Consider the following 26,440-nt stretch of genomic DNA (forward strand, 5'->3'; position numbering starts at 1 on the left):
CCGCCAGTATGCCGGTGCAAGTCTTTTAACTGGTCTCTAGGTCTGCATAACGCTTTCATGAGCAAAGGCGTTTTTTCGAAAAGAGAGAAGTCGCAAGGTGCCATATCAGGTGAATACGGGGAGTGGTTAATAGTTAGAATGTGATTTTTGGTCAAATAATCGGTCACAAGCGTCGAAACGAATGTTGGATTCCGAGCAATTTTTGGTCGTCAGTCAGTTTGTGCGGTACAAAATATGCACACACTTTTCGTAAGCCCAAATGTTCAGTCAAAAATCAATGTTTTGGAGATCTTCAATTCCGTTTCCATGAATTTTCATGCTGATTTCGACTGATTTTTGATGAATCCACGCACAGTTTCGATGAAATTTCCGGTGATCACGAATTTTGATTGGCCCACATGTTGATCGTCATTTATGTCCTCACAACCAGATACTAACGCAACAGTCGACATATACATAGATGCGGCCACCACCAGTTTGTAAAAGTCCTGTTTACTTTGGAACGTACCTTGTACCTATCCACAGCACCATGGTCAGTCTAATCGCTGTGTTTACAGCTGGTGGAGGACTACCATCTGAAACTTGTCGTTTTACCGCTTTGACAGAAATGCAAATAAAGAAAACGTAGGATTCATCAACCCACACAGAATTTTCAATTAACATTTTTTATCTCTTTTTGCTTAAAATATCATAGTAAAATATTCTCCAGCTTTCGAACACGGCTAGGATAAAGCATAGAAAATACAACAGTTGTCCGCGACGCAAAAACTATCTAACCTAACGAAGAGAGCAAAGACCTTTGAATGACTTCGACAACCTTTTCTTTTTCTGCATATCTTGCGACAAAGTTTGACATTCAGTGACTCAATGGTTGGTTGAGTTATGCCTCAACTAATTTAATAAACAGCCGATTGTTGAACGAGAAGGAAAGATTAAATTTATACTTAAAAACTGAAAGTAAAGCTGTTGGCTTAGAAAAAGGGATGTACTGATGCTTTCATTATATTCAAAACGTTTTAATAAAAATGATATCGAAAGAGAGCTAGGATATTTTGTTTTTCTTCAATTTTTATGAACATATTTATAAAAGGGAGAAATTTCGTTAAACTATTATTTAGTATACATTTATATAAGAAATACATAAGTAAATTATTGCATTATATTATTATTATTTTTTTTTATTTCATATTTCCTCATTTAACTGTTTGTTTTTTCGAACCACTTCTTATGCCTTTGTATAGATTTGCATATGCTTTTGTTCAATCGCCCAAATGTATGCAACACCAGTCAACCCTTCGGCTTACAAACTCGGCGAGCATAACATACCACAGCCGAGTACATGCATATTAGCGCACACACATAGCCATGCACATGTGGATCAATGCAGGAATTTTCAATATTAGGGGAGTTGATTGGCAGTACCCATTATAAACATGTCGCCTGCCACAACTTTGTGCAGCTAATAAAAAGTCCACACAATTTGCGACAAACCGGAAATAACTCACACCAAACACATGCATAAATGCCAGTATGCCAGTGTGTGTGCATGCATAATAAATAATACACAAAGATGAATTTATGGAGAGAGGGAATGAGGTTGTATGCACACATATACATACATACATATACATTGCTGTAAATATAAGTAAGGAGCGTGTTGGGACAAACAGCGGCCCAAGCAACGGAAATCGCATGCATGCGTCAAATTCTCACAAGTAGCCGCGAAGGAGAGTGTGGTTTGGAGTTTGGTTTGGTAAAACATTTTCGAAAGCATTTGAGGCAATTTATATTTGGACTGCATTAGGCGGCGGGGCTTGTGTCTGAAGTCGGTTTGCACCCTTAAACTTGACGTTTGTTGCTTTAATTAAGAATTTTATTAATGGCCTAGGCCGAGTTAAACGATCCAAACAAGTGGCGAAGTGGGAGTCATTAACGGAACTACACTCACATGTGGTCTACCTTAAGGCATAATATGAGAACACACAAGCATTAGCATGGAATTTCAACACTAAACTTTAATTAGTAACTTAATTAGTTTTATTAATTATGCTTTTTGGTATCACAAAAGTATTTGGCTGACTTGAACAGGAAAAAGTTTTCAACTACCTCATAATGAGTATACATTTGCTAAATAGTTTAAGTTTTTGGCGCTTATAGGAGAGTTGCTTGTAGAACCATCTTTAGAGCATCTAATCTCTGCTTTAATGCCAGCTGCTGCGTAACTTCTTCTGCCACAGCCACTGCTGCACTAAAACTGCCTACTAAGTACCCGCTATTCTTCTTTAACTGTCTTTCTCTTTTTATGCTAAGCTTCAGATTTCCAACAGGGATTGATTGCTGTGTAGGAGTAGTCGCTGCAACAATGTTGCCACCATTGCGGCACACCAGTATGTGCCAATGCCCGTTTCGACGCGCTGGAAAGTGCTCACGGCCCGTCCGCGTCCCGTATTGCAGAGCGACTTTTCACAGCACGAGGTGCAAGCGTACAGCTTCGTTCGCTCGCCGATCACGATGCAGCCGGACTCACAGGTTACAGCGCAGCGTCGATCCAGCGACCACATTTTTGGTGCGCTGGTGGAGTTCTCCGTGCTGGTTGTGTATGAGAAACGTTTCACCTGCATGCAAAACAAAAAAATATATATCAATGCCCAGCTTTGCTTGGAAGTCCCCTATGACGCTCCGCACTCACCATACAAATGAACTCCTCACCCTTGCATTTGCGTATGAAATTGGTTAGATTGCGCGTCATGACATCCACGCACGCCTCGCCATGGTCCATCGTATCACATTCGTAGCAGGAGAGATCATTAACGCGCTCCGTGGCAGCTTGCGTGCGATGCACCGTATTCGAAATCGATTGTCCATCAGCTGTGTGTAGTAAAAAGTGGCACAAAATTCATATTTCCCGTTATGTGTTTAAATATTGATTTTTTCTACTTGCAGCCAGCTGCACGCCTACCTGATTGCATCGCTCCCAATGCCAGCCAAAGCATGTATATTGCTATTTTCAGTTTGTGCGACATCTCTAAACGATTTCATAAGATGCTGAAGATATGTTTCAAATTTGATTTATCGTCTAATCACTTTTAACTTGGAACTTTCAGAGAAAATAAATTCTTTGAAACAGCTTCCGTTTTAGCTTTTGTATTATTTACACTTGTATTGACAAGCTCAACCACATTTGGTATGGGGTAGAAAGTACACAGCCAGCGAATGTCGTGAGAAGTGGAAATGTGTGAAGGACATGCGCAGTACGAACTTGGTGACTACTTGAGGTGTGTTCTTAACGGAAATTTGAAAAGCGCAGCGAAACAAATGGGTCTGGTCATGAACGAGGGAAAGACAGACAGTTGACGTACTCGCTACTTGGCTCCCATCACTGTTCACACAGTCATAACTTGGTAATCGTAGATAATTTCGTCTATCTTAGAACCAGTATTAACACCAAAAACAATGCTACTTCCAACTAAGTAAGCAATTGAGAAGTAAAGTCCTCTATCAACGAACAAAGACCAAACGTTGTAATTCACTCACTATTCCCGTGTTGTTATATTTTACAGAGGCATGGACGATGACAACATCTGAAGAGTCGACGTTACGAGTTTTCGAGAGAAAGGTTCTGTGGAACACTTATGGTCCTTTGCGCATTGGCTACGGCGAATACCGCTGTCGAGCGAACGATAAGCTATATGAGATATACAGGGTTTGTCCGGAAAGTAATAGGACTGAGTCGATTTAAAAAAATTTATTGAACCAATCGTTACAATTCTTTAAAAAGTTTCAAAATAGGCTCCTTCTGCGTCGATGCAGTGCTTCCAGCTCGATTTCCAAGCATTGAAGGCGTCACGGAAGGTATTTTCCGGAACAGCCTTTGAGTCGAGGTGCATGCTGCTTGGATCCGCTCTGTCGTCTCAAAATGCTTACCTTTCATCGACCTTTTCAGGCAAGGAAACATAAAAAAAACTCTGAGCGGCTACACCTGGGCTGTAGGGCGGCTGCGGAAGCGTTGGCATGCCGGTTTTGGTTAGGTAGCTCTTCACAAGAAAGGCGGTGTGAGCTGAGGCGTTGTTACAACTGCCAATCGGTTGGCCTTCGTTTGAGTCTCGTGAGAACTTGGGGTTGACGGTTTGTCCAGGAGGAACCAATTCATGGTGAACGAAGACTTTGAGTACACGAGTCACATTGTCGATGTTTTGAAGTCGCAGATCTCCTAGCATAGTCTTCATCAACGACCTCTTCCCCGCACTCAAAAAAGGACTGGTGCCAACGAAACACTCCACTTCTTGCTAAAGCAACATCTGGGTAAGCCTGCTTGAACATATCAAACGTCTCTGTCGCAGATTTACCGAGTTTCACACAGAATTTATTCGCGTACATCTGGTCCAACGAACGCCGTATTTTCGGCTTACACCACTCACAGAAACACGTCGCGAGAAAATGTTTGTCCCGACTTTCCAGGAGCACGGAGACAACTCACCAGACGCTCGTTCATAAGCTAGGAACGCGCTCTACCGATTCCAGTCGGTGCGCGCACGCTCCGAAGTACAGTCGCGGCGAAAGAAACGCTGTTGTCCCTTCCGTATAAAACTATAGAATTGTTTGTTTGATTCAGATTTTGTTTTTGACCGTAGACTAAAGCATCAGAGACCTTTTTATACGAAACTATAATTCTAAATAGTAGTTTGTTTTATTTAGTATTTTGATAAATATATCATAGGTTTCAAGGAAGATGGCTTGTCCACACTTGTCTTTAGCTTTCAAGTTCATTTCTTCTAATACAATCTCAAATACTGCAGCGCTTGCCGACTCTGTATGGGATACAGTTCACCGACATGGAACATCAAATCGACAATATGTGTGGGTCGCAACATGCGCCAAGGCATAAATTTCATAGTCTTCTTATCGCAGTGAGGGTCATGATCAATCTCCACTGGCAGTGGCACTTCGTTGAATAATAGACGACCGTCGACGGCGCGTTGCAAGGTACACGGCAAACCGATTTGATCGGCCAGAGCTTTGAAGAGGATTGCGCGCTCGAACTGGCAACCAGTGTGTACCATGCCAATGGGTATGAAGTTGCAATGCAGCGCACGAGCTATGTCGTACAAATGACACTTGACAGTGTGATTGGAGCACTCTTCGGTGGTGTTGAGATCCAGACGTTTAAGGTTACTGCAAAGTGCAGCCTCTACTATCTCGGCGATGACTTTGGCACGCTTGGCCAAGTTATCGAAGTCAATACAACGACTCATTTTCGCGGGATTTTGCATTAAACCGTATTTCTGTGAGATCGAAGAGTGATTGGTGGTTATTAGCTTGCTACAGCTTTTTATATGCATACACAGTACTCACTTCCAGTTCTTCATTTAGTAAATCCAATATGCGCGGTAGTTCGCTATCACCTGGTTTACGACAGTAACACCAGCTACCCGCAACATCGGGACGCTCATCCAACGGGAAACATTCTATAGGTACTTCTATAATCAGATCTGGTGGTGATACTTTGCGCTCGAAATTGACGACTAAAATCGGATGTAGCGGTGAAACATCCTCTTTGAGAATGTTTTGGAAAACGCGAAAATCATCGAACTTCCGTTTGGAGACAAGAAAGTCATTGCCAGCAGTGCTATCTGTGAAACCGAGGTGGTTGCGTATGCAAAACTTAAGACTTGGGCACTTGGAAAGTATAGCCTCGATGGCAGGTCCCCAAGTGGACACACACATAGCCAGACGCTGGTTTAAAATAAGTCTAAAATTACGAAAAAAAAGTAAATTAAAAACGAACATAGATTTGTACGGAGAGTGCGCTCACACTTCTAAAACACCCGCCTCGATGTATTCATGCACCATTTCGGGAAAACGTGCGGTTTGCATAATGAAATTCGTTACTGAGGTCTTAACCAGATTCGAGAGAGACTTCAGACCGCGCTTCATGGACGGTGCGATGTAGTGTGAGAGTAGCACGGTCCGTACTGGCGCCTCATCAGCCAAAGTGCAGAGACAGCGGAATATGTTATTCACCAGTATTGCCGTGGCGAAGGAGTTCTGCGGAAAATTATATAAAGTCAAGTTAAACGAATGTGATGAGCTGTGTGCAGAGACGAATATTGAGACCGCACCTTCAGCATGAGCGCAATATTCATGGTGAGCAGTGTTGATTCACCCAAAATTTCGCGATAGTCCTCATTTTGCGCCAACTGCTCGATGATATTTAACAGCGATAGTAAAAAGTCAATAGACAGATCCTGTGGCTGTTGACCAAATATGCGACCCAGAACCAGAGAAATTTGTAGTGCCAACAACTGGTGCGCGGTGTCATGGAAAGCGAAGCGCAGTAAATTGCCAATCAAATCGGCAGCCTGTTCGCGTGTGCGTATATCGATGCCAGGTTGAGAAATGATGGCTTTAAAAGAGAGGTGCGAAAGAAAAATAAAGTTAAAAGACTGTCGAAAAGGTATATAAATTAGTTTCGTACATGCCAAACGCTCTATCACGCCCGCTTCATAGAACTGTAATATGCGATTGGCCGCATTCGGGTTCTTCATCATGCGATTCATACCAGTTATCACATAGGGCGCTGGGCCATACGGATCCACTTGCAATAGACAATCCAGGAATAGATCCGTCACATTTGCCTCGTAGATGCGCTGTAGGAAGTGCTCATATTTTGCGTTCTCGGCAAAGATCCAAATCACCTTGCACTTCACACTCGCTGCATACTCCAGCAAATGAGCGGCCACATTCTGCATAATGCGATCGAAGAAATTATGCTCGAAAAAGAGTTGTGTCACCTTCTCGGTACGCATTGCCGTGGCCAATGCCTCGATCGCTTCGTTGCCGTGATCGGTGATGGCGTAATCGCAAAATAGTTGTGTCAATTGCTGTAGCGTGAATACACAACGACTTACGTCGGCGAATGCGGACTTATCGCTCGTGTCCACAATCAGATCTTTGACGATCTTCAGCGCTGCGCTGCGTATGTCCACAAATTCGTTTAAGATATCGCAAAGCACACGGTCGATTGGAAATGTTGGCAATGTGCTGAACGCCAGCAACTTTTCGGCGTCCAACAGCAGCAACATTTTGTGTATGGCCTCGAAGGATTGCCACAAGATGTCCGGATTTTCGGTGCTTGAGACCTGCATGAAGAACTTCTCCAGGAAATCACTCTTTTGTAACATTTCATTTGCCACTTGTGGATCTTGCAGGCACTTATTTATGATCACCGTTAAATATTCCAGACTAAAATCATCCACTTCCATTAAATACGCCTCCAAACATATTCCTAAAATAAAAATCACTCTCGCCGGCTCCAAATCACGCAACACATCCATGCTCTCAACTAGCGTACAAGCCAAGTATGTGGCGAAACGTCGGATCATTACCGCATCGGATGTCATATAGAACTTCTTCTCCAATAGCAAATCGAGCAGTTTCAATCTTTTGAGTTCCTCCACGTTTTCGTCCTGCTTGCGCGCATACTCGGTGATGTTCTTGAACACGGTTACCAGCACTGCGTCCTCCTGTGAGTTGAGCAACAACAGCGCTGTTTCGATCGCTTGTACAGGCACGATCACCTCCTTGAAAGACTCGTTCTCCTTCTTGGCACGGTCTGAGTATGAGGAGCGCGAAGTGTAAATACTCTTTGGTTTTTTCTTGTGCATTCTCTAATGCAAATACGTTTTTTTTATCAAAATATATGCACAATTGTTTTCTAAAAATAAAAAAAAATTTCAATTTTTTTTGTGCTGCTCTTGATTTTTTGTTGTCTGATCGACAAAACTAAAATTTTGTGCGAGCAATGAAATTGGAATAAGTTTTCATGGCGTGAACAATATTCAACAAAAATTATGCCAACGATTTAGAGGTGAAACATCGTAACATTTTAATTGTTCAAGTTTTTTTTAGTAATACTTATGTGTGTGTTACGAAGAATAAATTGTTCTCGCCATGGAGTTTAAATGATTGTTGATTTTGGGCCAGCGTTATTAGACAAGGTCTAGCGGAAAGTTTCAAGACCGGAGCATAGTTTCGTAGGACCCAAAGAGGTGATCTAGTGGCCGATGTCCAAAGCATACTGAATTTATGCTGAACGCCAGTGAAAGTGTAACATCTAGAGATGACGAACCCGATTCCCCAATCGATGATAATGGATTATAAGTATGTTCCGTTGCCCGACTATGAAGAAGCTCAAATAGCAACTACCCACCTGAAGAACAACAGAGTGGCAGGGACCGATGGATTTCCAAGCTATTGCTATTTTAACGACAGAGTTGACAGTCCTTGACTGGATAAAAAATCCGTTCCGTTCCGGTTACGTAGACTCGATTGTCGTGGAAATGGCGGTGTGGCAACGCCAGATTCAAAGACGGCGGCAAGGTGTGTGTATCAGTCAACAGTTCTATACAGGATAAGGTCGGATGAAAGCATATCCCACGATTGGAACCTAAATGTGCCTCGCCTAATCCAATTATCGTGGAATAAACCTCCTTAATATCACATATAAGGTCATACCGAGCGTAGTGTGTCAACAAACTAATTGATTGAAATCTACTAAATTCGCCAGTAAAGAAGAAGAAGAAGTTTAGTAATTAAATTATTGATTTTATTTGTATTTTTTGTTATGTTTTGTATATAAATGAGATGGTTAGATTACAATTTCAATTTCAAAAGATAAATTGGAAAATATCGCAAGGCAACAGATAAGCCAATAAACCACTTTTATTAGATAATATATTTTGAATTAAATTATATGAATTTGTAAATATTTATATATGTATGTTTGTGCGTGTGTGTATGTATGTATGTATAAAATATTTTGTATTACAAATGCAGAGTATTCGATTTCTTCTGAATTGGCATTAATATTTAATATTAATCAATTTTTTCAGTGTTATTCATATATAGTATTTATGTATATAAATATCCGTTTGTATAGCGAATGTTTGTGGGTAAATGTATATAGTTGTATGTAAATATGCAATAAATTGTACACTTAAAAAGCTAGAGGCGTATAAAGACGCGCTAAGGAATTAGAAACAGACTAAAGTTTTAAAAATAACTGCATTTCGTTTCAGTAGTTATGTATATATGTATGTATATGTGTAGTCAGTTTAAAGTGTTAACTTAATTTTAAGAGTAAAAATATAGTTGTGTTGACAATATTATAATTATTAGTGAAATGCAATACAACGAATGCAATAAGTACTTTTCATGAGATACACACTCGCAGTCGAGCTGTGCTACAATGGTATAAGAATATGTATGTATGTATAGGTATAAAAATATTCAAATCGCTCATAAGCCAAGGCACATATGGAGATTTCCTCGGTGTACGTGTTTTCAATTTCATTGACATCCGGCAACATCTGATTCAGAGCTGATTCAGCGGCGCATTAATGCGAAAAGGCACTGACTGGCTTTTGTTTACAGTTTCTGTTTCTGTTTTTCTTTTGCTTAAAGATTAATTTTTATTTTGTATGACACATGCGTGTGTAAGAATGTAAATATGTTTTTGCTTTTGTTGTGTACATGAGCTTTTGCTGGCACTTCTACAGTTTTTCGTTTTTGTTTTTCCTTAAAATAAAATTTTATTACTTTTACAATGGATACAAAATATATGAACCTAATCGTTTTCTTTCGAGCAAAAAGTAATCACAATCAATTTTTAGTATTCGCAAATTGTAAAAAATCAACATAAAAAAGTATTTTTGTTTTGAATTCTTAACTCTAATTTCGTGGCGCTTGTCGGTTGAACTTAAAGTTTCAATTTGATTAATTAGCATTTATTGGTTTTTAGCTTGAGCGCCGTTGTGTGTAAGTCCCAGTCGTATTTCTGTAAGGCCTCCACGGTGGCGGCCAGACTCAGTTCTTTTGCGGGTAAAATGTTTTGTAGCTTAATGATTTTGATCGCTTTGTGCACATCCCAGCCAATGAATTCGAGTGATTGCAGGCAACGTGTCGGTTCGACAATCTGAAAAGCAGGTAAAGAGAGGATTTTTGAAAGTGCTCCGATTGAAAACAAAAAACTAAAAAACTTGTTTATTGCTACTCACATTCTTCCCGAGCACTTTCACCATTATGCGCACTTCATCCGAGTCCACGCCACGTTCGCAGCCCTTCGGCTTTTTGTCGGAAAACTCTAGCAGATCTTCGCAGCTCACGGAATTCGAGTCTTTTAGACGCGCAGCGGCTGCTGCAAAGTACTCCGTTTCGGTTTGGGGGCGTGTCGTTGTTGTGGCAATAGAGGAAGCACGCGCTACTTTGTGAGTTTTGTTGGTGTTACTAGAGCCAGCGTTACTGGCTGCAGTGTTAGTGCCAGACGGCTTCTTATCCATGGCTAGATCGACGGATTCGCGCACTTTTTTAAAGAGCGCATTGCCGGCGAGCTCATTATCGGCTGTCAGGTTACACTTGCCGCTCTTCTCTCGGATAACTGCAGCCTCCGGCGCTGGTGCTGTTACAACTTTTGGTGTTGACGCGACTTCAGCAGCAGGGCTGGCTAACGTTATGGTGGCTGTGGTGACCACAGAGGCTGCTGTTGTATTGATTGTTGTGATTGACGCCGCAGCTGCTGCGGATGCTTGTGGCTGTGTGTTTGGAGCAGTAATGGTTGCCACCGCTGTTGTTGTTGTGGCTGACTTGGCTGCCGCGGAGCTCTGTTGCAGTTTTAAGTTCCTTTCGATATCCAGATTGCGCAGTTCATCTTCATTCACGTATAAACCACACATTTTGTTCGCGCCGAAATCTACCGTCTTGTCTTTGCGGTAGTGCTCTTTTTGTATGGAGAAATTGTAGAAACCATCCGTCACATCGGGTGACTGCAACACGTTGCCCTTGTCGTAGTCGGCTTCCAGTATCGATTCGAAATGCAACGAAGCGGAGTCAGTGGTATTCACGCCCGAACCACTTTCCGCATCGGCTAATTTTTCCAAGTTTTGATAGGTGTGGCCGTCGCTGGAGTGACGTTGTGACGCGTGCTTTGTTGTTGGCGTCTCTGCCGACGCCACTATCGGCGACGCCGTTGTGGCCGCCTTGTTCGTTGTCAACTTCGATTGTGCAGTATGCGGCGTTGTTAGCGCACGCTGTATCACGCCGTTGCTAAGTGTCAGCGCTGTGACCGGCTTTATGCCATCCTCCGTGGGTGTTGTCTCCGTCACCATATTTAGCGTGCGCTGCAGACCGTTCACCGGTATTATAAGCGGATATTTGCGTACATGCCGCTTGACATTGGTCTTAATATGTTTCTTGCCTTCACGCGACGGCAGCGGTATTGGATTTGTTGTGTCGTCAGTGGGCGTTGTGGCTGTTGTTGCCGGCGGCGGGTTTGTATTAGCGCTGTCGGGAAATTTATAGAATGTATTCGTTAAGTAGCTGGGGCTTTCGCAGGGCGAAGAACCGCCGCCATTACCGTCTCCATTGCAGGTCGTCGACGTTGCAGTCTGCTCGCTGGACTCACTTGTGCCGCAGCCATTAACTAAACGCGCGCCAGTGGTGCCGTCCAGTTTTTTTGCGCGCCCAGCAGCGCCGCGTGTAGGCAATGTCATCGGACGTGGCGCATTGTGCAGTGGCACCACAATTTGATCACCATTGTCACGACAAGTAATGCCGCGCGCAGGCTCGTTGCGCTCTTGCAGATGCATGGAGCGCCGCGGCAATGTTTTTGCGGTGGTCAATTCGAATTCGTTCGTGTCCAGATGCCTTAACAAAGTGGCTGCGGGACTAAGTCCCATACCTAGACCAGCGCCAAGTGAGGATTTACGCTCAATCAAACTGTTGTAAGCTTCGCGTCCCTCCTCGCCAATAATAGCCTGTAATGATATAGAAATATTGACGGGGATTGAAGGACGAAAATTATAAAATAAAATAAATGAAGAGCAAATAAAAAATAAATATACGCAAATAAAAGAGAAGAAATATATTTTATAGGAAAAAAATTAAAAAAAAAAAATTTGTCAAAAAAATATTTATAAGAAAAAATATTGCGTGCAAAAAACACTATTAAAACCAACACAGATTATGCAGAAATCATCTAAAAAAAAATTAAATTTCAAGGTTCATAGTTGAGAACCACTGATACTGTATTTGCGAAAATTTGCTCCTTCTTTCATATATACTTTCATTCATTCAGCGTCAATTTCGACTTTCTATCTGCACCTTTCGCCGGCGTTTAAATCAATAACACTTTCATCCCCCTATAACTTTTAATTCGAGCTCTTTCCTTCAGAGTCAACACATTTAGGTAGACTGTCTTTTAGATCTCGGTATTCGGTTGCAATCTGACAACTCACTTTATGACCAAGTTTGATACTTTTTATATAATACATACACAGAACGTTTTAACATGCGACCGCTTTTCGTATTGTTTACAGTAACCTAAAATATTCTTTTCGACCAAAAAATGGGATTTTATTTTTTTTTTTTACAACTAGATGAACTAAATTGAATTTTAGCGATGAAGCTCCATCAAGCATTAGGGTTTGTCGTTGGTATGGTGAATTCAATCGGTTTCATAGATCACTTCAATACGAATTGCGGGAAGTTCGTCCAAAATCAATTGTTGTTCCGGAAACTATTGATGCTGTGCACAAACTGATATTGCAACACCGTCATGTGACCTATCGTGAGATTGAGACAACTATAGGCATTAGTGGGACCAGCATACATCCAATATTGCCTCAACATTTGATTGTAGAATAGTATTTTCACATTGGCTGTCACTTCGGCAGATTTCTGCCGGTACAAAATCAAAAAATACGAAGACAGTGCTTTGAAACACGACTATGATAACGTGGCATGTGGTGAATCGTGGATTTATACTTATGAGCCTGAAAGTAAACAGCAGTCGATTGTATGGGTGTTTCAAGGTGAGTTGATTTCATCTAAAGTGGTTTGCGTACGAAGCACTTCCAAGCAAATTGTTGCCAGTTTTTTAGAAAAATTGAACATGGCTCAAACATACCTCTAGAGCAACGCGGATTAAAATTAACTAAGAAGTCAGAGTTTTTCCAACACCTGAAGAGACGGTTGATGCGTTCACAATGCATGTGTTGGAGAATCAGTTTGGCAAAAGTGTATAGAACCTAATCCCAAACTTTTAAAGGGAAAGAGAGAAATTAATTAAATGACTTGGAAAAAGCTTAGATTTCGTTGGTCTATTGCCAATAAGGTGATACAATCTCGACACAACATTATGATCTGCACCATTTCTGGTTACACCGCAGCTATTAAATTACTTGTTGTCAGCCGAAAATCAACGGCAAATAATACAAAACGTTTATCCAACGTTGAACCCATATTTTTTTAGTAAAATAAACAAATTTTCTTGTATAGAAATACAATAATGTTTTATTTATTTGCTTCTGGTAGTTTTAATTCCTTCATTATTGTTGTTGTTAATTCATATTTTTGTTGTATTTTGTAGATGTCAAATTGCGAACAACCGAACACGTTTTTGAACTGCATGCACTGAATTCCTGTACTTTCTTGTTTCAATATTTCAATTGTTTCAACTATGTGTATGTATGTATTATTGTTTGATTTGTTACGTTAATTTCACATTTGTTTCAGTTTTTGTTTTGTTTTACTTTATTTTGAACATTTTAATTAATGCCGAAAGTTAGCAACATTTTGATTCAACAGAACGTTCCAACAGTTTTGTTTGATTTTCATTAGTTTTGAAATATATAATTTTTCTTTTTATCATTTTTTCGCTTTTCTTATGGTTTTGTGTATAATAAACATGGGTAGCGTATAAGTAAGTATTTATGTATGTATGTATAATATTAGTTTGATTATGTTTTAGGCGTTTTTAAGTTGTTTTGGTTTTTAAATCTCATCATTTAATAGAATAGAAAATACAGCTGACTTTTATTTTAAATATTTTTTAATTTAATTTTTTTTATTTTTAGTTTTTTATTTTTATTTTTATTTTTAATTTTTGTTTTTTTTATTTTTTTATTTTTGTTTTTTTATTTTATTTTTGATTTTTATTTTTAATTTTAATTTTTTTTTATTTTTTTTTTAATTTTCATTTTTAAATTATTATTTTTTAATTTAATTTTTTTATATTTTTTTTTATTTTTATTTTTATTTTTTTTTTTATTTTTAATTTTCATTTTTTAATTATTTATTTTTTTTATTTTTATTTTAATTTTAATTATTATTTTTTTATTTTTATTTTTAATCTTTTTTTAATTTTGTAATTTTTATTTTTATATTTTTAATTTTTATATTTTATTTATTTTTTTCTTCTTGCTTTAATTCTTATTTCTAAAATTTTCTTTTTTCATAAATATTTTGTTTTGAAACATCATAAATGCAACCGGCAATGCAATACATGCAAATACAATAAAATACAGTAAATACATTTTTTGTGTTTTTTTTTTCTTTTTTTGCTTTTATTGCTTCCAAATAAAAGTTTGCTGCTTTGCGTTTCTTATTTAGAATTTAAACCTCGCTTCTTAGTCGATCAGAATTGAGTCGTAATACGAGCAACTAGGAGTAGAAATAGACTTTTTTTTGCCTTATCACGCTAATTGTGAATTTTTGTTATTTTTTTGCTTTAATTTTTGTCGCCAAGAAACCAAGATTCGAGTACATGTACATATATACATATGTACGCATACTTAAGTATACTTATAAGATTAAATATATTTATATGTAAATGGAGTGTGTTGCTTCATAATTATTAACTAGAATTTTGAATCAACCGCAAAACGGGATTTTTCAAATAAATATGCTGATAAGTATGCATGTAGAAAGGTCAAGTGCAAATGAGAATATAATAAATGGCATTGACCATACATTTACGATTACATACATATGTATGTATGTGGTAAATATGTATGGACATATAAGGATGATTTGAATTAATCATCGTGCTAATGTCTATGTATGTTCGCGAATATATATGGCATAATAAAATAGAGCATAATATAGCATATAATATAAATGTATGTATGTATGTAATTATAATATGAATTTAAATTTCCGCTGATGATATCGCCAAATGTTGTATACCTAAGGATATAATATATAATACGAGTAAATGTGGAGAGATATGTATGCAAGCACATACTGCCACCTATACTATACTTGTATATGTATGTATGTAATTAGTACTCGGCTTCAAATAATCTCGTTTATCAATATTGCGAGCGTTTAACATTTCATTGCTACGCTAAAAAACGCTAAGCTGTCAAGAGATCAATTCTTATATGTAACGGTTTAACTGTATTTGTGGACTGGTATAAAGTGTCTAGTGCTTCAAGCATAATTATATTAAGTTAAGTGTCTACTTTAGTAGAGAAACTAATTTTAGAAAAAGTTTATTCCTTCTACATTTAAGAACCATGTAATATGGAACACTAAGCATGCTAAAATGTGTTTTTGTTGTTGTAAAATTGCGATAAAACATCTAAAATGCCGTCAGGTCGTTGCTTGGAGAGGCGATAAAAGCGTTTAAAAACGGTTGGCTATGCTAAAAAGTGTTTTGTATTTCCTTTACAGGCACTCCTAATTTTCGGAGTATAAGATTTTTTAAAAAGACGTACATATGTAATATTGGAATTCTTCCAAATAAAATTTGAAGCGTGGAAGAGTCGACAATGAAAAACTATAATGCTCTAGAGTACACAAAATTCCTATTGGCATTCGATAGAAGAGATTGTAGGAGCATGATGGCAGTTACTATTCACTGTCTGGTGGCGATACACGCCCGCAGGATGGGGCTAACACAACGAGAAGACTGCAGAAAATGTCTAGAGCACCAGGAAAATAATGCAGCATCTCTTGTGTACCTGTCCCGCATTGCAAAGACTACGCTGTAAGTATCTGGAGTCCCCACGGTATTGTTCACTGGGGGAGGTATCGATAGTGAGGCCGCAGAGTGTGTTAAAATTCGCGTCAAGTGCAGACACTTAGCAACTGAACTCCATCTGGTCTCGCAAAGACTCAAATTGGTCTATGCGTGGCTTATTGGACTACCAGATTAACCTAGTCTCGCCTAACCTTAATGCTCTAGAAATCAAGTCATATAATATATTTAGTGTGTGAAAATAATGTTGATGAGGAGTCAAAATGATCAGCTGGCATTATAATGGCGTCAGAAGAGATACGTTGATTCCATAATACAACTCACAGTTGCAGCCGACAACTGAGATCAATGTGTGTTTTGATGTGGAGAGCGACAGATTCGTACGGACAATCATTCGGCAGACTAACTCTCAACTTTTTCCATACGAAAAAATAATAGAATATAATAAATTAATTGAGGCTATGCAAATCTATCCTTGTCTGTGGGACAACAGTATAATGAAACACCATAATCGATTGGCCAAGAAAAAATCTTGGAATTATGTGGCACAAAATTAGCGGTAATAAAGAACAGCTGATTTATGTTTACTTGCGCTACGCATACGTTGGCGTACTCTACGTTACGTACGCCACTTCACTCGCATATATACATTTCCATCATTGACGTACGAGAAGCCATTCTGACGCCGCCATTACCTTGTATGTCGTAATTTATCATTCCCTAAGTTAATTACAAAAAAAAAAAAAATATTTTTGATATTTTGTAGTCACAACCATATAACTGCTATGTAAAATCAATAAGAAAAAAATAATAGTGTTTCGGATTCGAAAAAAAAAAAAACAAAAAAAATGAATCCTTAAGATCTTAGATCCATCAACAGCAAAGATCAGAGATCGAATATAAGTTTTTGAAAAGATATTTGGAGCGGATATTGAGAATGGATTTCGAATATCGAGTATAAATTCTGAAAATGCAGGAATTTCATTGCGTCAGAGAGTCTCCTAAATTAGTTCGAGAGACCAGCGTATTGGTATCTCTTAATGTTTTAAAGACCGAATACCTGGGTTTGAGTGCCTGTAAAGTCGAAAATTAAAAATTTATGCTAAAAATATTTTTTTACGGAAATGCGGATCAGTTTGTGTGTGTATTTAAGGCGGTTTCACAATTAAGTTTACTAGCAATAAAATCAGAGAGATCTTTGTATTATCTGCTATACATGTATGTATGTATATGTATTTTTGTATATTGCTATTTATTTTTGTAAAACATTGGAATTCATGAGTTTTTTCTCAACACCAAACACTTGTTAAACACTAATTATTTAGTTTATTTTGATTTTTGTTCAACTGGCTTTTCGGTCATCGTTATGAAGCAAATCGATGATACGTGTATAATTCACCAATGAATACATGAATTTAAATTTCAAAGCTCTGCATTTATTTTTAATTAATTTTTTTTCTTTAATCTTCAAAATTTCGCTGCCAATAGACTCAAATAATTACAGTGGTAGTCAAACACACATCTACTACAGCGGCTAAAATACCAGAAAAGACAACTTTTGTGTTTCCAAATAAAAAATGTATCTGAAGGCTTTGGATGTAAGGCAGTTGAACCTTACAAAAGTCCCAGTTTTACTAGCAAAATGTTTCAGTAAGAGACCTATGCATATAAAATCCGAGTAAATTTCTTCATTTTTTCATTAACTTCTTTGAATAAGATAAATAGAAAACATTTCAGAATATTTTGGTTGCTGTCAGTTAGCTTGAGTCAATAGAGTTATTCGTACTCACAATTAAAAAATTAGTTAAAGTTTCAAGAAAATTTACTTTTAGCCCTGTTAACTTATTACATACATATATTGTACATTTTAGCTGAGTATCCGTAAAAAAAACTATTTCCGCCTGCTGTTTAGCTGATGTACAACATATGTATATTGGTAGTCGAAAAAGTCTTTTCGTATTTCTAATCAAAATTCAACATTTTTTTACGAAAAGACTATTTCGGCATACCAATATTTAATACAAGTAAGATTTTTGATGAATATTTTGCCTTTTGACTTTAGCCTCACTGTATTGACAAAACGAAGAAGTTATAAGAGAGCGGAGAGTTGCCTGATGCTATAAATGGACTACGCTTTGAAATGACAATGTATCAATATATGTATGTATATTTTTCGGAAAAGTTAACCTCAACAACTATTAAATGTTTATTATATTTTAATTATTATTTTTTTTTTTGAGGAACCTCTTTTTTATTCCTTAGCAGTTATTTTTCGCTCAATTCTCAACATGTTTATCTTATTCGCAGTTTAAAGATTATTGTTTTCACGAAGCTTCGCTTTCGCTTCTTGTTTTTGGTAAACAAATTTATAAATTGTAAAAAATATGATTTGTAAAAAATCCGTTAAGCTATTGATTGTTGCGCGTAAAAAGTCTGCAAGTCTGCATTGTAGTTGTTTTTGCATTAGGGAACATTTCACATTTATGTATGCATGTGTGTATGTTATATTATTAATGGGTGACGATGACATAAATTCGCAATTTCATGACTTATTGTTGCACGTTGCACGTATGTATTATTTGATCAGAGTTTGAGCTGCGGAAGTTGTGGAAAAACGTACGAGATGTCAATACAAAAAATACTGCGCAAAAATGTGTGAGTGTATGTGTGTGTGGGTGCGTTTGATGCAGAAAATAATTACTTTCGATAAGGCACTCCCTATGTTAAGAATTATCTGCGCTGCTGTTGATATTTTATCAATAAACATTTCGGCAACAATTCCCAAAATCAAACAACAAGCTTCGCAGTGACGGACCTGGATCAGCTGCTGCTGCCATTACAAGCCTTTGCCTTCTGCATAAATTAAAATATACGCATTTGTATATGTATATTCTCCCTTCAACATCATATTATATAAGATTTGTATAATCTCGGGGCACTGCCAACAACATTCATGCCCAACTAGTGCTTATTATTCTGAAAGCAACGATTGAGACCGGTCACAGGTGACAGGGTTAACAGCAGTCGCTGCCATGTAACATTTAATTATACATATATGCTTGAGGCCTTTCAAAGTTTTCTGCTGTTGCAACAAGTAGCATTCCTATGGTAGCGTTTTCGTTGCTTTAGAACATATACTTTTGTTTTTGTACAACAATAAAATACTGCTTTGAATAGGTATTATATTGCTTATAACTAATTCAATTCTTCAGATTACTGTACTTTCAATTCTCAACACTTCTTCGGCTTAATGCTGCTCGTCCAACACATTGCCGAAAAGTAAATTAAAAAAATATCTCAGCATTTTTCTTAGTTATGGAGCTGGGCTTGGTGGTATGTGAGGTATGAACTCGGTGCGAAAAGCGAACTCCTCGCTATCGCTGGAAGAACTGTCGCTCGTGTAGGACGCTTCGCCTGGCATGCCGCCACCGCCGCCCAGTGCAACGCCGGCAGTCGCGCTGCTAACGCGCATGCTGCCCAAGAACGCGTTGTGTGATTGATGTTTGGCAGACGTTTTGCTTTGCTGCCGTTGTTGTTGCTGCTGCTGCTGTTGTCGCCAAAGCAGCTCATTCTGCTTCACCGTTGACGCGTGTATCTTCTCCGGCCAGTGGAATTCCATTTGCTGCTTGGCGCTGCCTAAACTCTTCTGCAGTGACGTTGCGGTGCCAGGTCCTGCAGCTGGCGCTGCCGCATTCAACAGCGGTAACGGTGGCAGCGGCAAAGACTTGGGCGGCGAGGGATGTGCGCGGTTACGCTCCTCTGGCGACGAATTGGCGAAGTTGGAAGTGGGACTTTTGCCGGTCAAACGACTGACATCGAATTCATGGAAGACTGCGTTACGCGCACTGATGCCGCTGAGCGCGCTAAAACTACGTTCACCAGCGCTTCCCATGCTGGTGATAGGCGCGCCGCTATTGTATGGTGGCGCCGATGATGTAGCCGAGGATGAACCCGAACCGGAGCCACCGCCACCACCCAAACCCATACCAACTACGGTATTACCAACGCGGCCACTGCTGCCATTCATGTCCATACCTCTTGTGAGACCCCCCATAGTGGGCGCTACACTGCCGCTATAATTATTACCCGGCCCACGGCCACCGCCAAAGTCATAAATACGGTCTTCGTAGGCAAATTGTTCCTCCAGCTGACGACTGTAATGATGCGACATGCCGCGCGCACCGTAATTGTAGTGCGGCGCCGACTTTATGCTCACATTTGAACCGTACAACTTTTTCTGCGATACCGTGGTCAACTCCGTCGGGTCATCGTCCTGCCAGCCCGGCGTCAGCAATTTATGTGCTACACCGTTGCCAGCCACACTGCCACCGCTTGCTGGTCGGCGACGACGGTAGAGTGAGGAGACACGCGCGCGTATGTCGCACTCCGAACGCGCAATGCTGGGATTGCAATCGCTTATCGGGTCATCATCGCTGGATGAGCTCGAGTCCAATATGATGGGATTGTAGCTGAGACGGCGCAATGTGCGTGCGCGTATGGAACGCGGTTTGTAAGATGAAGCGCTGCGCACATGCGGATTGTGTGAAGTGCGATTCTCCATAGCCGAGTGCGTAGAGCGGCGTTTCAAGCGCTGCTGTGGTTCGGACAGCACCGGCGAGATGGGGTTCATGGGATTGTCGGTGAAAGACATGGAGCGCTGACGGTGACCACTCTCTTTATATTGTTCGGCATCGACAATGGCCAAAGCGCAAGCACTGCTCTTCAGCTGATTGCTGGAGTACACCGAAGTATTGCTCGCATTCAGAGCAGACGTTTTATTTGGTGAAACGCAGTTGCCGTATTTCGTGGCGCTGAAGCGTTCTGTTGCAAGCTGCAGGCTGTCATCCCTATGTGTCATATAGCTGCTGCTGCTGCCGCTGGGGCCCAACGTCGCTGTTTCTTTGGGACTGTAGTAGTTTTCCTGTGGACTATAATTTGACTTTTGGCTGCTTCGACGCGAAAGCGAGATGTTCGTGTCACGCGAGGCAAACCCCGTGTCCGGTGTGCTGGAGCGTTTGTCATCGGCCACTTTCTGGTCCTGCATTAGATCACCTAGTGCCGACTGCGCCTGCGCATGGCTCTGTGTATTGATATACTGCAAGTGCTTGTCCAAATGACTGGTCGCGGCATTGAAGTCGAACATTGTCTGCACGCCATTGCTATAATTGTAGATAGCGGATTTGAGACTGCCGGTGGCACTACTGATTTCATCCTCGATCGACGATACGATATTGGAGAACTGTTCGTTCAGCAAGGTCTCATCCGAGTCGGTTTTGTCCAATTCCGTGTAGGTGTGCATGAAATCCAAATTAAGCGCCTTCAACGTATTCTCGATATCCATAATGTTCTCGCTGATACTTTTTTGATTTCGCACAGAGCGATGGGATTGCGAATCGAGTGCGGAAGGGGGCGATGTGGTGCTTTGAGTTAGGGACGGCGGTGGATCTAAACTTAATGGACGACTTAATATTTCACGTGATTTTTCAAAACAAAAATCAGAACTTTCTTTATCGAAAATTGGTATACGCAAATCGGGGCCGTTAACATTCTTAATTTCACTTAAGGAGCGAAATCGCTATTTCAGCAAACCATTTGCGGTTTTCATTTTCATAAAAAAAATATACAGACATAAATGAAACAAAACAACAACAAACAAAATTCCAACAACAAATAATGATAAAATTTTAATTTTTTGTTTTTCAAATTAAATGATACACGTTAGGGGGAGGGAGAAATATACAAATTTTGTTGTTAGTAACTCGGCGAAACATAGTTGAGGGTTCAGTATAGAACGAAGCAATGGGACTTGGATGGAAAATAACACCAGAACTCACCTGTAAATCGGGTATGCTCTCCAGTTGTTCAGTGAAGTTTTTCTTCTTCGAATACGGCGATAAGGACTTTTGGCCTGCTGCATTTGCGTTCGCGCTGCCAGCTGTCGGCGAGGAATTACCGCCAGACGCCTTGTCACTGGCATTGCTGCCGCTACTCGTTAAATGCGGAAATCGGAAACTAAATTTGCGTTTTGGACTTTGTGTATTGGACGATTGGTCGCATACTAAATCATTCATGGACCTGCAAATAGAAGCAATTCAAAGAGTTAGTAACACAACAGGCTTTTCGAAAATAATGCTCTCACCTCGCGCTGATTTCGTTAGCGATTTCGATCGCTTGATTCAAAATGCGCTCATCTTTCACCGATATGGGTTTGACAGTGCCCGATGACTTCTTCTTCGAGGATGTGCCGAACTTGCTGCTGCTACTATCACCACTTTTGCCCACCAATTTCGAAGTGATTTCGGCGAATTCGTTCTTTTTGTTTGTGTGCTCAAAATCGGACGATTTCGATGCGGCCGCACTTGTGCTGGCGCTCATGGAGCCAAACATAGAGTTGATTTCATCCAGCAGTGACGGTCCAAAGTCTAATTTGTCAGCAGTCATTTCGTCATCGGAAATTTCATGGTATTCATGTGGATCCTCACTACTGCCGCCATTCTTGCCGGCGTCACGCCATTGCTGCGAACTACCTGCAGCTATGTCTCCTTGGAAGCCTTGACTATCTAGACCGTAATTATTGTTTTGCATAGCGAGTGTGCCACCACTACGCATAACTTCATCGTCACCCTTATGGGTAAATGGATTGAAAGACTTGCTGAGTGACTGTTGACCAGGAAATTCGAACGATGACTGTCCGCCATTGCCCGTATTGAAATGCTTGGGTGTGTTTTCCGTTGAGGATATAAATGTGGGGTTCATTGAGGTGCCATGGCCCTCTTCGGGGAAATAACCACTAGCCGTTTGTAAGGAATCGGGACTGGTTGGTGTCGGTGGCAGTAAAAGTGGTGTTTGCTCGATATCTTCCGATGGCTTATAAGGTGTAACGATTTGCCGTGGCACATGATTGTACTGAAAATCAAATAGAAATTAATAATAATTAAATGGAATGAAAGAATAAACTTTACATTTTGCGAATTGCCAAGAAAAGCTATATCGCCGAACGAGTCACCATCGATGCCTACATGCCCGGTGTGTTTGAAATCATTCTGCGGCTTTGATATCATTTCTGTGCGTAATTTGCGTTTGCTAATGCGTTCACTGGTGCGACAAAATGAGTCCCTAAAAGCAGTTTGAGAAAATTATTAGTAAAATGATTTTAAAAATAATTAAATTTAATCTAAATTTACCGGTTAGCAGTGGGTAAACCTTCCAAATAAGCAACAGTATTTGAGGGGTTGAAAAATCCCGTCTTTCCCGATGTAAGTACACCCTTCCAAAACGGTGTGCCCGTATTGCGGTCAAGTACTGTTATGATATCGCCTTGTCGATACAGTAAATGATCCTTCTTGGGCTCCAAACAATGCACAACCGCTTTCAACTGCTCGGGCTTCATGTCGGGCAGTAGCTCGTAGATTTCCGTGAACTTTGGACGTTTTACGGGATCATCTTGCCAACATTTTACCATGAGCGTGTAATATTCCTGCGGACAGCAGTCAGGTTGCTCGAGGCGCTGTATATGAAGAGAATACATTTTATTGAAACTTCTTTCGCTTTTTTTCACAAGCATATTCACCTGATAGTTTGGTGCATCTATAGCTTCAAGTATCTGCAACCCGGTAAGTGCAGCCCAAGGTTGAAATCCATAGGAAAACATTTCCCAGAGGCAAACACCATAAGCCCAAACATCTGAGGCGTTGGTGAAACGCAAATAATTGATGCATTCGGGTGCACACCTGTAAGGCATTAGATACAAATGTTACAAATCCAAATCAATAAAAAAAATGTATGCTATTACCAGGCAATAGGAAGTTTTAGGTTGACATTAAAATTTGTCTTGTAATAGTCTTTGCCTACACCCAAAGCTCGTGACAGTCCGAAATCGGAAATTTTAACCTTATCTTTGCTGAAAACCAATATGTTTCGCGCAGCAAGATCTCTGTAATGAGTAGGATCAGTAGGAAAAACATATAATTTTTTACAAACATATAGAAATTGGAAAAAGCTATGTCCACCTGTGTATAAGACGCTTATTTTCCAAGTAACGCATACCGTTACAGATTTGCATGGCAAATTCGCAAAGCGTTGGAATTGTAAGAAAGCTTACGCGCAAACCGGGATCTTTTAGACATTCCAATAAAGAACGCAAATGCGCCAACTCAGTAACTAGCATCAAAGAGTCTGTGGCCAAAACAACGCCATACAAACGTACAATATTTTCATGCTCAATAGAGTGCATTATGGCGGCCTCCTTCAGAAACTCCATAGGGTTCGATTGCATACGCTCGCGACACAAGCATTTAATAGCAACTTGTATCTGAAAAATAAAAGTAAATACATTTACTATTATTTGAATTATGTTATTTATTTCGGCGTGCTAACCCTTTCCGTGCCATTGGTCCATACGCCTTGTTGTACTATGCCAAATTCGCCAGTGCCCAGTTGTTTATTCACCGTTATAGAATCGGCTGGTATAATATGCTTATTATTTGGTGCCTTGCTGGGTGAGTTGGCGGTGCGCGCTGTAGAAGGCGACTCCGCCGCGCTATGCAATGATGCATTTGAAAGTGTTGTACTGCCATCGCCGCCGTCACGCTTGACGATTGTGGCAGGCGCCTGTAGTAAACGCTTTATTTTACTCAGATAGCCATGTGGAAAGAGCTTCTCGTAGTATTTGCGCAGACGACGTATTTCTGGGCGAGACAGTCCAATGTGCTTGAGGTCTTCGTCAGTCGCATATTTGACGTGGGCAGCATTTGTAATTTTCAGTTCATTTCTGTAAAGCAAAAATATGAAATGTATTCAGAAATGTGGGCGCTGTTTAATATCCATACAACTTACTTGATTGCATTATAATAATGTTGCAATTCTGCTTCTGTTAGAAACTCATATAAATCAATTTGGGAGCATTCTGGAAAAGTAGAAGGGAAATTAAAAGAATTAATTATGTTTCAGTATGAAAAATTTTTAAACTAAGGCATAAGCTCATTTTAGACTAAAATAGCCAACTCATTTTTTTCTTATGCTTCAACTTTTTACGTGAAACTTATAAGAGTGCCATGCAAATGAAAAACATTTTTGTTGTAGAAAAAATGCAGTTGTCCAAACGCCCGCGTACATCCGTTCCATCTGCCCATGGAGACAAAAGTCATTTCTTTGGATTTTACGTTTCTTTTTTATTATTATTATCGGTTGCATGCCGCATGTGGGTGTGAAGTGGGAGCGCGCAACAATTGTCGTGCTACAGCTAAATCTAGCATATGCTAGGCCGACTGTCATGGCTACGGTGAATTATTTTTGGTTGCTGTTTGTTGCTGCTGTTGCAGTTGTCGTTTGCTGCGAAAGTTGCTCTGGCCTAGTTTGACAGCAATGCTACACACACTTTGCAGTTTGTTGTTCGCTCTACGCTGTGGGAATGACTTAAAAATAGCCAACGGCGCTTATTTCGAAATGTTCCATAGCATCGCAAAGCGAACAAAAGTGGCAGCAGAGCCCTTGCAGACTTGTTTGCTTTCTGGTCGTCCCACTACCCGTGCATGAACGGTACACATACATAATATACATACATATGTACATCATATGCCGTATTGCGAACATAATTAGTTATCGCACTTGAAATGCGCTGACTCAACCCTCTGCTATCCGGTAGGTTGGTATGTTGTTTTTTATCCACTCATTACGGACACCGCTGTTGCTGTTGCTACACGACATTACAGTCCAATTCACAGCCAGCAGCCAGTAGCCAGTCTACCCTGAACTATTGTCCGTGAATTTGGTTAAATCGATTGAAGTCAGTTTGTGACTTAAGGTGGTAACTGCAAAATTTCAGAATACAAAATTCTTCAAAATATGTATGCATGGATATATATTCCTTGCCACGGTACGTAGATGACGCCGGTGTCAGTTGCGCTGGTGTTCGTCATAGGCTGGCGTCGGATTGCAAACGCGTTTGTAATCTGAATTTTATGCATATATGCACATATCAACTTGCAAAGCATTTTTTAATGTTTGTCATACTGGCATTCACAAATTTTTTCTTTGTTGATTTGCTCTTTGCTCCACTTAAGCACTGCTTACCCATTTTAGCTGCTTCTTCTGTTGTTGTTGCATTTAAGGAAGTGCTAGTGCTGCAAGTTCCGGCGACGTATACCCCACCTCCCCTCCAAAAACAATGCCTTTAATAATTATAGACAGCGACGTTCACTGTTGCGAACATAAATCTCTGCTTTTATTTTCCCTGCTGCTGTTGCTGCTATCTCTGCTATCTCAAACGCAGTATAAAAGGTCCCACACATTTCCCAAGCTACACTTTATCACTTCACTTTTGATTTATATGACGCACAATTGCAATTTTCAATTTCATATACACATTTTCTCAATTAGTACACCAATTGTACAAATTTTTATCAATATCTTCCGTAGTGCACTTGAAACACGAAGCACAACCAGACAAATGCAGAGAAATGAAAACTACATCGAAAATGAAAACAGAAATTTGATAAATGTACCCAAGCTGATTGGCAAACATTGGTTGGGAAGCACTAGAGCATAATGGTCTCATTAGTCCAATTGGAATCTTTAATGTTCCCATTAAACTCATATTTCGCAAATGTAATAAATTGGCTCTTA

The 26,440-nt window shown here is 39.8% G+C and overlaps 3 protein-coding genes across 4 annotated transcripts; all 3 read right to left on the reverse strand.

The window, feature by feature from the left end:
* Positions 1 to 1,650: 1,650 nt before the first annotated feature.
* Positions 1,651 to 3,146, reverse strand: LOC105222851 (uncharacterized). Its single transcript, XM_011200372.4, has 3 exons — positions 2,960 to 3,146; positions 2,690 to 2,868; positions 1,651 to 2,615 (listed from the first exon to the last, which is right to left on the reverse strand). Exons 1-3 carry the CDS (start codon positions 3,021 to 3,023, stop codon positions 2,313 to 2,315), a joined length of 546 nt encoding a protein of 181 aa, XP_011198674.2. The 5' UTR covers positions 3,024 to 3,146; the 3' UTR covers positions 1,651 to 2,312.
* A 1,510-nt stretch (positions 3,147 to 4,656) lies between these two features.
* LOC105222850 (uncharacterized) lies at positions 4,657 to 7,812 on the reverse strand. Its single transcript, XM_011200371.3, has 5 exons — positions 6,476 to 7,812; positions 6,120 to 6,403; positions 5,813 to 6,045; positions 5,353 to 5,749; positions 4,657 to 5,282 (listed from the first exon to the last, which is right to left on the reverse strand). The coding sequence occupies exons 1-5, from the start codon at positions 7,662 to 7,664 to the stop codon at positions 4,773 to 4,775; spliced, it is 2,613 nt and encodes an 870-aa protein (XP_011198673.2). The 5' UTR covers positions 7,665 to 7,812; the 3' UTR covers positions 4,657 to 4,772.
* A 913-nt stretch (positions 7,813 to 8,725) lies between these two features.
* LOC105222849 (activated Cdc42 kinase-like) lies at positions 8,726 to 26,296 on the reverse strand. Of its 2 annotated transcripts, XM_011200370.4 has the most exons (12): positions 25,889 to 26,290; positions 24,653 to 24,722; positions 24,194 to 24,587; positions 23,827 to 24,128; positions 23,610 to 23,750; positions 23,388 to 23,547; positions 23,002 to 23,324; positions 22,780 to 22,933; positions 21,957 to 22,723; positions 21,652 to 21,892; positions 10,056 to 11,810; positions 8,726 to 9,973 (listed from the first exon to the last, which is right to left on the reverse strand). In XM_011200370.4, the coding sequence occupies exons 1-12, from the start codon at positions 25,890 to 25,892 to the stop codon at positions 9,779 to 9,781; spliced, it is 4,506 nt and encodes a 1,501-aa protein (XP_011198672.2). In that variant the 5' UTR covers positions 25,893 to 26,290; the 3' UTR covers positions 8,726 to 9,778. The 2 variants fall into 2 exon arrangements, with proteins under 2 accessions (XP_011198672.2, XP_049306887.1); XM_049450930.1 differs by lacking the exons at positions 8,726 to 9,973; positions 10,056 to 11,810 and adding an exon at positions 18,084 to 21,392 and having other exon boundaries at positions 25,889 to 26,296.
* Between the last annotated feature and the right edge of the window lie 144 nt (positions 26,297 to 26,440).

Source organism: Bactrocera dorsalis, chromosome 3, assembly GCF_023373825.1.
Source record: "Bactrocera dorsalis isolate Fly_Bdor chromosome 3, ASM2337382v1, whole genome shotgun sequence".
Lineage (NCBI taxonomy): Eukaryota > Metazoa > Arthropoda > Insecta > Diptera > Tephritidae > Bactrocera > Bactrocera dorsalis.